The sequence below is a fragment of the Trichosurus vulpecula genome, chromosome 1 (assembly GCF_011100635.1).
Source record: "Trichosurus vulpecula isolate mTriVul1 chromosome 1, mTriVul1.pri, whole genome shotgun sequence".
In the NCBI taxonomy this organism is placed as follows: domain Eukaryota; kingdom Metazoa; phylum Chordata; class Mammalia; order Diprotodontia; family Phalangeridae; genus Trichosurus; species Trichosurus vulpecula.
Genome location: NC_050573.1, coordinates 396,483,450 through 396,496,347, shown reverse-complemented (window position 1 = coordinate 396,496,347; position 12,898 = coordinate 396,483,450). Strand labels below are relative to the sequence as shown.

Below are 12,898 nucleotides of genomic sequence, written 5' to 3'. Positions count from 1 at the left end.
CCTCTTGATGGGCAGGAGTTGGTCATCTGGTTCTGGTCCTTTGGGTATGAAAGCAAAGGAACTCTTTCAGTAGTTTTTATGAGTGAGTGGTGAGGGGAAGTACACAATTGGAATGGAGGTCAGGAGGAGGTACCTCTCATGGCTGGTGTCTAACCCAAGAACGTAAAGGAAAGGGGCAGCTAGGTGGTGCAGTGAATAGAGCACTGGCTTTGGAATCAGGAGGACCTGAATTCAAATCCATCCTCAGACACCTGACACACTTACTAGCTGTGTGACCTTGGGCAAATCACTTAACCCCAATTGCCCTGCCTTTCCCCCTCCAAAAAAAAAAAAAAGAATGTAGAGGAAAGCAGTCACTAGAAGAATTTATGACAAAGGTGGGCTCTATCAGAAATCCGGGATAGTGTCTACACCTATAATTTCATTGCTGTAGGGAACTTCCCATTGAAGAAACTCCTACCAATGTACATTTGCACCTTCTCTGCAACTTAGAGTCTTAGCAAGTTGCCATGAGCACCGAGAGGTTAAACGAATATCCACAGCCAGCTTGTGTCCTAGGCAGGATGTGAATACAACCAGATCTTGCTAGCTTCAATGCCAGCTCTCTATCCATTATGCCCATTCTCTTTCTAGATCTAGATCAGGAATAAATCGGTTGGTTTAAAAATAAGGGCATTCCAGGCCTATGAAGGCTTCTCTAAAGCATTGCAAAGATAGAAGTAGGATGAATAGGCAAAAAGGTTGAATCACGAGGTCAAGAGAAGGGTTAGGCACACTTGTTCTCATCCTTTATGATTTTAAAATATTTTGTACTCTCTGTACTATTATCATTTTTCCTAGAGGAGAATGCATCTGACTTGTGCTGCATAATCTCCTCTCTGGTGCAAGTGATGATGGACCCATACTGTAGAACCAGGTTTGGTTTTCAGAGCCTCATCCAAAAAGAATGGATAATGGGCGGGCACTGTTTTTTGGATCGATGCAACCATCTACGCCAAAATGATAAAGAGGAGGTAAGTTTCCTGCTGACTGTTTCAGGGTTTCACTTGAGGTGGATCTCAGTGAAAATAAGATTTAACACATCAATTCTGATGTAAGATTGCTACTGGCAAAAGCTTTTTGAGTTGGCCTATGTTAGGAAAGGATCAGTTTCATTTCCTGGTTACAGCAAAAACTTGAGCAATTCTAATAAAGTGATTTGTTGGTGAAAAAGACATTAAAGAGATCCTCTAGAAGCCCCTGTCCTTTGTATTCATTAAGCAGGCTTTGCCATGGAATGGTCTTCTTGTTTGGAATTTTCAAATTAACTTAATTTTATTGAGTGATACCTACCTTAAAACAGCTGCTGATTTATTTGCTCTTTGCAGAAAAGAAAATATTTAGAATGTTCAGTGTCTTATACAAAAAAATTGGCCATAATGAAGAAAATTTTGCCTTACACATAAAAAGCAGAATACTAACTTCAGATCACTATCTTAGTGCAGTAACATTGAATACAGTTAGTTCCAAATAAGGCTTCAGTTAAGATAGGCCTGGGGTGACCTAAGAATTTTAATAAAGTTGGAAAGTATGTTTCATAGAAATCTTACTGTACTTTCCTGTAATATTGACATGTAGCACGATCAGCTGATTCAGTCCTGTGGAAAGGAATGATGAAAATCCCCCTCCCCCCTTTTTTTCTGTTTGCAGAGCTGAAGGATAATAATTTTGTGGCTTGTAGCCTCTGATTTTTTTCTACTTAGTTCAGAAAATATTTACTGAGTACCTGTAGCATTCATGGTACTGTACACAGCTAGCAAAGAAGCCTGAGACAAAACCTCTTGCCTTTAATAAGACCCTCTGTCTTCCTGGAGAGCCTGCTGCTCTGTCTCATTAGACCTGGCTTCATTTCTTTCTGGCCCTAGGCCTATCCATACCTTATGCATTAGCTGATCTAAATTAAAATACTGAACCCCTCTTATGTTAGAAGTGCCTCTCACTTTTTGAGGGCTTGTGACAGCTCTCATTTGTTTCCATGCCCTGAAAGTAATTTGGTCTTCTTTTCATTTAGGTTCCTGTTTTCCTGCTTTTCTTAGACTGTGTTTGGCAGTTGGTACAGCAGCATCCTCCAGCTTTTGAGTTCACAGAGACTTACTTGACTGTTTTGTCAGATAGCCTGTACATACCTATCTTTAGTACTTTCTTTTTCAATTCGCCCTATCAGAAAGATGTTAATGTGGTAAGTGTCCCTCGTAGAATTTTATTGTCTTATTTGCTGGTTCTTATATTGCCCATTTTTTGTGCCATTAAAGCCCTTTTTGTTCTTCGTGGTATTAACAGGGCGTACCTCAGCTTTGTCATTCTCTTCTTGTTGTGTTCAGAAAGCATAGCACTTCCATACTTGCAGTAGCTGAGAGGAAGTTTAAAAAGCGGGAATACATTTCAAACTACCCTTTAACAGTTTTTGTCTCACTTAGCAATAAAGTCCATAAGACTTAAATGTATTAATTCCTGCCTGTTAGAGTCTCACGACGCAGCCCTAGGCATGTTATTCTTTTTGTCCCAAAGTCAGCCTTTCCTATATAATAGTTTTTTAATTTTTATAGGTCCTCTTTTTTTTTTTCTGCTCTGCGGAGGTAGGTAGTTCAAGTACTCTACACAGCTTGTAGATGACGAAACTGAGACTTAGAAATAAAGTGACTTTCTTTACGGTCACACAGTATCAGGAGCTGGGATTTGAACCCAGGTCTCAACTGACGCTAAGACCTAGTTCTTTTTCCACTGTGATGTTCTGTTTCTCTGTAAAATGCAAGAGAGCTGCTTCTCATCCCCAAGGTTACTGTAGTCTTGTGTAAATACTGTAATGCCCATTCATTTTAGTTAAAACTCCAGGGTTCTTGAAATCCAGGTCTTGTCCTGTTTTAGTAAATGTTTTTTAGTGAATAACTTAATGAAAACAAACTCTGCTACATATGTAAGTAACAAATGAATGATAAATATCAGGGCATTCATCATTTCTGGAAAGGAAACCTTGTGATCCTGACAACATTCTCTTTCTTCTCAGAGTTTTGCCATGTTCTGTCCCACCCTTGGAACCAATATGATATGTGTTTGTCTTGGCAGGGTAAGGAAAGCCAGGACTCACAAAGCAAGCCTTTGAGTCTCCTCACTGTTTGGGATTGGTCTGTGCAGTTTGAACCTAAGGCTCAGATTTTGCTCAACAATCCTCTTTATGTAGAAAAGCCAAAACCGGATAGAAGCCAGCGGAGAGCACCACATTTTAAAGTAAGATATTTTTATTTCTGGTCTTTCTTGTCTGCCCAGCCATATATAATACCATAAAGAATTTTTTTATATTATATATAGTTGATGTTAATATATGTTACCACTTCACATCCAGAGGCATTTGTGATTGACCAAATATAAAAGACCACATTAGGGCTATTTGCGTTTTGAAGATCAGACTTTGTACTGTCTTTCATAATGACTTTGAAACATAGTCTTTTAGCACTAAAAATGTGGTTCTGCCAGGCAATGCCAAATAAAGCTATATTTAACAAGAAGTCATTGTAAGTTTGAGAGTATAATTCCTAAGATACAGCTTATCCACTGTCTTCGTACTTTATTTTGGCAACAAAATTGAAGTCGGTTCTATTTTACTAAGTCCCTAAGTGTCCATGATTTTAAATGTTAACCAGTCAGTAAACATTTATTAGGTACCTGCTGTGTTCTAGGCTCTGTGTGCTAATAAGCACTGCGGGGTACAAAAAGAAACAAAAACCCCCAAGGAGCTTACAGTCTAATGGCAGAAACAACATGCAAACAAATGTGTACAGATAAGCTATATACAGGATAAATAGGAGATAATTAACAGAAGAAAGGCACTAGAATTAAGAAGGATTGGAAAAACCTTCCTGTAAAAGGTGAGATTTTAGTTGGGACCTAAAGGAGCCAGGGAGGTCACTAGTTAGAGTATTCCACACATGAGGGACAGCCAGAGAAAATGCACAAAGCAGAGGGTGTCTTGTTCATGGAATAGCCTGAGACCAGTGTCACTGGATTGAAGAGTACATGTTGGGGAGTAAGGTGTAAGAAGACTGGAAAGATAAAAGGTCAGGCTATGAAGGGCTTTGAATGACAAACAGAAGATTGTGTATTTGATCCCGGAGGCAATAAGAAGCCTCTAGAGTTTATTGAGTAAGGGGTGGTGTGGTTGGACCTGCAGTTTAGGAAAATCACTTTAGTGGCCAAATAGTAGATGGATTGGAGTGAGGAGAGACTTGGGGCAGGCAGTCCCACAAGCAAGCATTGTAGTCATCCAGACATGAGGTGATGAGGGCCTTCACCAGAGTGGTGGCAGTCTCAGAGGAGCTGAGATCAACGGGCCTTGGCATTAGCTTGGCTATGGGAGGTTGAGGGCTGAGAAAGAGAGGATTCAAGATGACACCTAAGTTGTAAGCTTCAGGACTGGGAGGCAGGTGTCAACAGTAATAGGGCAGTTAGGAGGGGGGAAGAAAGGTTTGGGGGAAAGAGAATGAGTTCAGTTTGGGACGTGTTGAATTTAAGATATCTTTTGAACATCTAGTTCAAGATGTCTGAAAGACAGAGACACAAGGTCGGAGGAGAGCAGTTTGGGGAAGAATAGATAGATTTGAGGATTGTCAGTATAGAGACAGTAATTACATACATGGGAACTGAAGAAATCACCAAATGAAGTGGTTCAGAAGAAGAAGAGAAAGGGGGCCCAGCACAGAAGGCTCTATAGGACACCTGTGGTTAGAGGGCATGACCTGGATGAGCATCCAGCAAAGTAGCCTGAGGAGAAGAGGTCGTCTAATTTAGAGAAGCAGGAGACAGTTCTGCCTAAAGAAGAGAGTATCAAGGTAGAGAGAGTGATCAGCAGTGTCAAAGGCTAGATAGAGGTTGAGAATGAGGATTAAGAAAAAGGCCATTAGATTTGGCAATTAAAGGATCATTAGAAACTCTGGAAAAGAGGAGCTTCACTGGAATGATGAGGTCAGACTCCAAGGGTTCAGAGGGAATGAGAGGAGAGAAATTGGAGGCGCCTGTTGTACATGGCCTTTTTTCAGGGAGTTTAACCACAAAGGGCAGAAGAGATCTAGAATGAAGTTAATGGGGATGGAAGGATCAAGTGAGGGTTTTTTCAGGTTTGGGAGACATGGGCATGCTTGTAGATAGTCAAAAAGAAGCCATTAGACAGGGAGAGATTGACAATAAGCGATAGAGTGGGGATGTCGCAGGGATCAATCTGTCAGATGGGATAGAATGGGATCTCTTGAGCAGGTAGAGAGGTTAGCCTTGGTAAAGGAGTCAGGCTACCTCATATGAGACAGTAGTGAAAGGAGGAGATATTGGCAGAAGGTATGAGTGATATGAGATGAGCAAGAGGGGAGAAAAGGGAGTTTATAGTGAATGGCCACCATTTTTTTTCTGCCAAATAAGAGACAACTTTCTCAGCTGGAGGAGCCATAGGAGGTTTGAGGAGCAATGGAAAGATTTGGGAGAGCTGCTGTAGTGAGTAGAATAACGAGTTAATAAGGAAAGTATATAATAAGATTGCCTAGCAGCAGTGAAGGCCCAGTTGAGGTTATGTAATAGATTTGTAGTGGACCCAATCGGAATGGTCTGTGTGATTTTCTCTACCTTTGTTCAGTATGTATGTAGGTGCAAAGGCAGTGAATGGTGGTTGTGATCCAAGGCTGAGGCTTTGCAATAAGTGAAATAACTCAGGGCTTGGAACTCAAGAGAGGAGGACAGTGTAGAGTTGAATTAGTTCTCCAGGGGGTCAAGATGAAAAAAAGAGAAGAAAGCAGCTAGTGAAAGGAAGGTGACATAAGAATTGAGAGGTTGAGGGGGTAGAGGTCATGGTGAGTAGGGTTTGGGAAGGTAAGGCAAAGGGAAAGATGGAAAAGCAATAGATTATAGTCAGTAATAAATGTTAAAAGGCTTTCTTTTTCTTTAAACGAATTTTTATTGATAATTTTTGTTCTGATAGCATTTATATTTCCAAAATGTATCCCTCTCCCGAGAGCCATCCCGTATAACTAAGAAAAACAAACAAATAAACAACATTGAGGAAGTCTAGCATTAGCTCTAGTGTAGTCCAAAGAAGCAGTTGCTTTCTCATATCTCTTTTTTGGGGCCAGGCTTGTTCATTGACATTTTACTGAATTCTGTTTTGTTGCTCTTTGTTGTTCAAAATAATTGTTTTGTTGTTCTTTCCACTTCATTGTCACAGTCTTTATGTATATTGTTTTACTCATTCTGCTTCCTTTATTTTGCATTAGTTCATATAAGTCTTACCATGCTTTTCTGTATTCATTATATTTTTTCTTACAGCAGAGTAAGAGTTATATTGATGTACCAAAACTGTTTAGCCATTCAAAAGGCTATTTTCTAATTAAAGTGTCCTTATGTACCCTTCCTCTCCCTCTCTCCCCAGATCATTTCAGTTTGACTATAGTATGTTAGTCACTGAAACACTTCCCCAAAAGAGGAAGCAGAATCATAGATGAATAGTTAAAAAGTAATTTAAACAGCAATTCACAGCTATTTCTTCATCACAGGAAATTGCTCCCCAAAGTACCTCAAAGAAAGTCAGTGGTCACAAATCTCTTAATAAAATTTTTGCTGCTGTTGCTTTTTCTTTTGTTGTCTTAATTCTGGTAGAGCCCAAGGTGGGGGGGCAGGGGAACCTGGGAGCTGAGCTTGCCTCAAATGTTTGTCCTTGCTTTGCTGAAAGGAGGTCATTCAGTGGCCTCACTGAAAATGTTAGGTTTTCTTTAAAATAAGGATTAAGAGTTTGGACCAGGCTGGGCTTAGACTTGAAGATCTAAAAATGCAAACCACTTCAATGCGTTTTCAGTAATAATAACTGACACATGCTTTAAAATTTGTAAAATATTTTCCATACATTATCTCATTTGAGCCTCCCAGTAATTCTGAGGGGAGTGGGGAGACGGGGTGTAACTCTATGGATGGTGTTATCTCCCTTTTACACTTGAGGAAATCAAGGCTCAGAGGTTGCGATTGTCCCAGGATCACTCAGCTAGTACATGGGTGAGACAGGATTCAACCCCAGCTCTTTCTGACATCAAGTCCAGTGTTCACCCACATTAAATTAACAAGCATCCATTAAATACCTGTTATTTGCCAAGCCTTTCAAAGGATCTTATAGACTGGACATAGCACTTCTTGTACTTCCATGGTTTTAGACTCTCGCCCCCAGAATTGGATGTGAAGATAATCCATCTATGGAAGTGAAATGCACCAAATGCTGTTGACCCAGTCATTTTGGTGTTTTTCCAGAAATCAGTTGTTCCTTAGTGCGTTACGCCCCCTAGTGGCTTCACATAGACACATCTTGTCATGGCTGCCTTGGAACCATAGCATCTTAGAATGGACTAGCTAGGACAGTTCTCAAAAGATGTAGCCTGACCCTCTCATTTTACTAGATGAGGAAGATGCAACCCGATTTTAGCTCACAGTTCTGCCCAGATCTACTTTTCTAACTCCTCTCTTCAGCCTCGAAAGTGTCAAGTGTCCAAAGCGCTTAGAATTTGAACGGAGGGAAAGTTTGAGCAAATATATGAGTTTTCAAGTTATACAGAGCAAAGGAATTAGGGCAAGATTCTAAGGCATTTAGATAAACTCAGAGGTGTGGAAGTCCAGAGTGGAAAGAGATTTTAGAGGTTGTTTTGTCCTAGTCCCTCATTTTACAGATGACTAAGGCCTAGATACAGTTAGTTGTGGTAGGGCCACGACTAGATTCTGGGTGTCCTGAGTCCTGTCCTGTCATTCCCTCTGTCACACCAGGGGTGTCCCATTAAACCACATGCCCTGAGATGATCACCCAGCCTTCAGGCTGGAAGGGACCTCAGAGGAGATCTAGTCTAAACTGTGCCTCGATAGGAATCCCCTCTTCAGCACAGCTGACCAGTGGTCATTCAGCTTTTGCTTCAGGGCCTCTAGCGAAGGGAAGCTCCCTCCCTCTTGAGGCAGCTTCTGGGTAGCGCTAGTTGTAGTTTCTGGTTTTTCCTTCTTTACATCAAGCCTAAAGTGACCTCCTCATGATTTCAACCCATTGATCTTTTTTCTTTCCTCTGAGATTAAGTGAAACAATTTTAGTCCCTCTTTCACTGATAGCCTTTTAAATGATAATAGCTATCATGTCCCCCTTATTCTCCCCCCATTCTTCTCTTGAGATTAAATATCCTCAATTCCTCACTTAATCATTGTAGGATCATAGGCTTAGAGATGAAAGGGATCTCAGACCATCACCAACCCCTTCATTTTTCAGATACGGAAACTCAAGCCAGAGAGATTAAGCAACTTGCCCTAGGTCACACAGCTGGCAGGGCTGGGAAGACCTGAGATTCCAAATTCAGCACTCACATGACAAGATTGTTTTCCATACGAGTCATGGAACTTTATCTGTATTATCAATATCCTTCCTAAAATGTGGTGACTAGAACTAAACACAGTACTGTAGATGTGGTCCTAAAATCCCCTTTTCTCCTCTCCTTCCATATATACGTGTGTGTGTGTGTGTGTGTACATATGTATGTGTGTGTACATATGTATGTGTGTGTACATATGTGTGTGTGTCCTTTTTTTTTTTTAAACAAGGCACATTAGATGGACAGGTGGTTCCTGAACAGGCCCTGGCAGGGACTTTCAGTTGGTTGGAGATAAACAATTAAAAGTTCATTAGTCTACTTTGAAAATTTTTTACAAAATTATCTGTTAATTTAGTAGTAAGTTCATGAAATACATGAATATAGGGCATTGCAAAGGTGTTTAATCTGAATTGCAATTTAGAACTGGGACCTGGCTCCTTTTTGCTTACCCCCGTAAGAATTCCACTCAGTGAAGAACTGCTCTGTCTACATAGGGGAGGAGCAAGAGGGAATCATTCTAGGTGTTGGGATCCCTGTTCCCTCTCTCTTGACATCCCAGACACCTGACTCAACACTCTGGCTTTCCGCTTTCCCAACTGAGTTGCAGGAGTATTGTTTGCTTTCGCTTTAGTTCGAGAGGATGATGTTGTTTACCAAATCAAGTCAAGCCCCCCCTTCCTGTGCAGCTTCCTCCACCTTTTTTCTCCCACCTCTCCACATTGATTGTGTCTAATCCTGTTTTTATATAAGCCGACAAAAGGTAAACAATATAGCATAGCTCCTCCGTGCTGTTATATTTTAGTAATTTTTAGCTATAAATGGCAATTCGATGTTTCCTAAAACAGGCTTTTGCAGTATTACTTTTTGTGTTCGACTGCATCAAGTAGCTGTGTTGTTTATTAAACAAAAGTATTTGTGTTTCTCTTGAAGCATCAGCGACAGCTTTCTCTACCACTTACCCAAAATAAATCATCTCCCAAAAGAGGATTTTTCAGGGAAGAAACAGACCACTTAATCAAAAACCTCCTGGGCAAGAGAATTAGCAAACTAATTAATTCTTCTGATGAACTGCATGACAGTTTTCGAGAATTCTATGATAGCTGGCACAGCAAAACTGTTGACTATCACGGACTGTTGCTTCCTCACATAGAGGGTCCAGAAATCAAAGTCTGGGCCCAGCGCTGCCTGCGTTGGATTCCGGAAGCCCAGATCCTAGGAGGGGGCCCGGTGGCCACTATGAACAAAGTCTTGGAAATGATGGAAGAAGTTCAGAGCTTACAAAAGAAAATCGATGAGAAGCACAGCAGCCAGATGGCCCCTCCCCTGGATGCCCTCTCACTGCTAAGGAAGCCTGCCCGTCTGTCCTCTTTATTTCCTTTTGCTTTGCTCCAGAGACATTCCTCCAAGCCAGTCTTGCCCACCAATAGTTGGAAGGCTTTGGGAGATGAAGAAGACTTGGCCAAACAAGAAGATGAGTTTGTTGATCTAGGTGATGTGTGACTTAAATTTTTTTTCAGTTGCTCAGAGACTGTGGAGAAGGTGGAACATTGAAGACCATAAGGGATGTCAAACAGTTTGTCTAGGCACCAAAATGTATCACAGTATGGCCGAATATGGAGAGGGTTTTTGTGATTTCAGCTATGTCATCACTGGCCCGGTGGTTAGGAAAATGGATCTTTTTTTGTTTTGCATTTTGTTTAACATGGTTAATGAAAGACTATGCAACTAAAACTATCTCTAAGAGTGTTAATTTTCAAGGTGTCATAACTTGACACTTGAATGAGATCATGTCCTTTTGGGTAATTTTTATAAAGTGATGATAAGGAAGATGTTTTATATCTAGATTACATCTGAAGGACTTGATCGGTTATGGTTATTCTTGGTCTTAACACTTTGCTAAAATTCTTTCTGTGCCAAAATTATTGTTACCCAGTCAATAAGAAGAGTCACTTTTCTTATCCGTGTCATTTTAAGATACCTCTAAGAGGATCAAAAGATTTATTTAGGGAATGAATGGGAGGGATGTGAAGATGTTATGGTGTATGTTTAAACAGAACAGTTCATTATTCTCTATGTTGCCGCCATTGAAAAACTGAGAATATTCCAGATCTTTGACTTTCTGATCATTCCTTTTCACCCTTCCATTGTTTAGCCTTGTAGATGATGAAAAGAGCAGATTTAGTAACCCATTTTCATATGCTAGTAGCTGTACATCCTCCTGTACACCTCATTCCCTCATTCATTTATTCATTGAGCACAATATATTAAGCCCCTTCTGTGTGCAAGATGCTCTCTAAGCTGCACTTCCTAGCATTCCTCCACTTTCTTGATGCCTTGGTGTGCTTATTTCTAGTTGCTTGCTGCTAATCCTCCTAGTCAGACTGAAGTTTCCTTCAGTTTGCTAGAGGAGCCTCCAGTTCCTTCTAGAGAAGCTGAATTCTTCATCTGAGCCTCCCAGTATCTGAAGCTGACTGCTTAACGTTTCTCTTAGTGTGCACTGAGACTCTAGACCTCTGTTCCTAGAGCATTACAAACCTGTAGCCTTCTGTGGCAACCCCAAAGTTGTCCTTTGATAGTGTCTGTCCCATGTGCAGACTGATCTAATATAATCCTTTTTGAATGTGGCTTTCACTTAGGAAAGCATTTGAACATTGGAATCAAGTTGCTGAATATCTTATAGTACCTCAGTGATTTTAAAAGCCATAGAAGAAACGTGATTTTATGCCTGACACCTCTTTTAGATCTGCTGTGTGAATAATCTATTTTTATGCAAAAAAATACACTTTGTAAGGACCAGTTATTTTGCTCCTGATGTGACCTGTCAAATTTTACATGAAAAAGAAAAAAAATCTCATTTGTTAAGAGATTTCTAATTAATGTTTCCCTTTTGTACTAGTACATGTTTGATATCTAATAATAGACCCTCTTGTAATGTTAGATGTTGGAAAAGCTTTTAATTGCTCAAGGACAATGACAAAGAATGTTGAAACTGTGTTTGAGGAGTTTCTAAGTTTGCACTGAATCATCTATATACATACAAGAAATTATTGACTGTTCTCCCGTCTCCACGTTAACTTATGAGCCAGGTTGAATCTACTTAGATGAGAGATGTTGAGACTGGGGGAGAATAGGATTCCCAGGGGTGAGGGGAGGGGCACCCACACAAAGTTCGAGTCTGGGTTGCCTTACAAGTCTTAGTAGTGAGGACAGTGTTAAGATTTCAATAGCAATTTTTATAAGGACACTAGTTCCGTAGCTCCCTTCAGTTACATGGGCCTTCTTCAACTAGCACTAACCTCTCTACCACTGCTCCACTTTCTCCCTCCCCACCCTCCAAATACACTATGGAGCTAACTATTTTTGTTACCATATTATAAAGTGAGTATTTATACAGGAGCCTATAAAATCCTTGGATTTTTAGTAAACATGCATTCCAAAAATGCTTTGTGTGATGCTTTATGCTCCAGAAATCTTGGGTTAAAGTCACATATGTGTGACCATTGTAATAGTAGTTGAATGTGCATTGGAATATTTTTATATACTTTTGAAAACTGCAGTCCAGGAAAAGAAGATTAAGCTGTTGTCATTTGTAAGGTCATGGCAGTTATGTATTTATATTTGAAATCATATTTCTATAACTTGTGTTTGTGTACAAAATTCTCAAATGGGTTTATATATTGTAAAATTTTTATTAAAGATTGAAACATGGGAAGTGCTTAATTGTAAAAGCTGAAGTGAAACCATTTAAAACCTTGTTGAAAATGCTGCACTGCAAGTTCAGAAATGTACATTAATTTACTGTATATATAATATCCTGAATTTCTCTTTATACCTCCAAGTTTTTACACTGAATACAAGCTAGCTTTAATTGAATTTGAAACATGCCTGTTTTGTGGGGTTTTTTTCCTTGAGGAATAAGCTGTTGGGCAAAATCTGTATAAATTTGCTTTTTATTTTACTGTATGAACAATTAGAGTTTATACTTGTATCATACTGCATCATATCTGATTGCAGGAATTAAAGCACACTTTAAAAATAACACCCTGTTTTGTGTGATGCATTGTGTATTGTGTCTGTTGCAGCATGGGATGCTTTGAAAAAACAAAGAAAATCGTACACATACACCAACGCCTTCATCCACACCAAAATAATGTTCTCTTGCCCTTTGTTTTTTCCCTTCTTTTTGTGACCAGAAGAGGTAGACCATTGAAGTAGGAGGCAAAAATATATGGGTTCAAATTTGAGTTCTGTTACAATATATATAAATATTATATAATAATATAACATAATAACAATATAACAACAACATAATATAATAAATATAAATAATGTATAAATATTCTGTTACAATATTTATATGCAGAGGTGTGCTGGAGCCAACTCTTATCAGAGAGTCAGTTATTAAATTTTCATTGAGAACATTTACACCTCAAAAATTGGCAAAAACTACAAAAAAAAACTTGATTTATTGTTTGTTGATTGTCTAGACTTAAGTGATG

At 39.6% G+C, this 12,898-nt stretch overlaps 1 protein-coding gene across 1 annotated transcript in view; it reads left to right on the top strand.

The window, feature by feature from the left end:
- MTMR12 (myotubularin related protein 12) overlaps window positions 1-12,438 on the top strand; it is an 89,718-nt gene extending 77,280 nt beyond the window's left edge. Inside the window, exons 13-16 of the mRNA XM_036767645.1 lie at window positions 841-1,013; window positions 2,051-2,218; window positions 3,103-3,264; window positions 9,330-12,438. Coding sequence (XP_036623540.1) covers window positions 841-1,013; window positions 2,051-2,218; window positions 3,103-3,264; window positions 9,330-9,899 — 1,073 coding nt within the window. The 3' untranslated portion in view covers window positions 9,900-12,438. The remainder of the gene's footprint in view (window positions 1-840; window positions 1,014-2,050; window positions 2,219-3,102; window positions 3,265-9,329) is intronic.
- The last annotated feature ends 460 nt before the right edge of the window (window positions 12,439-12,898 follow it).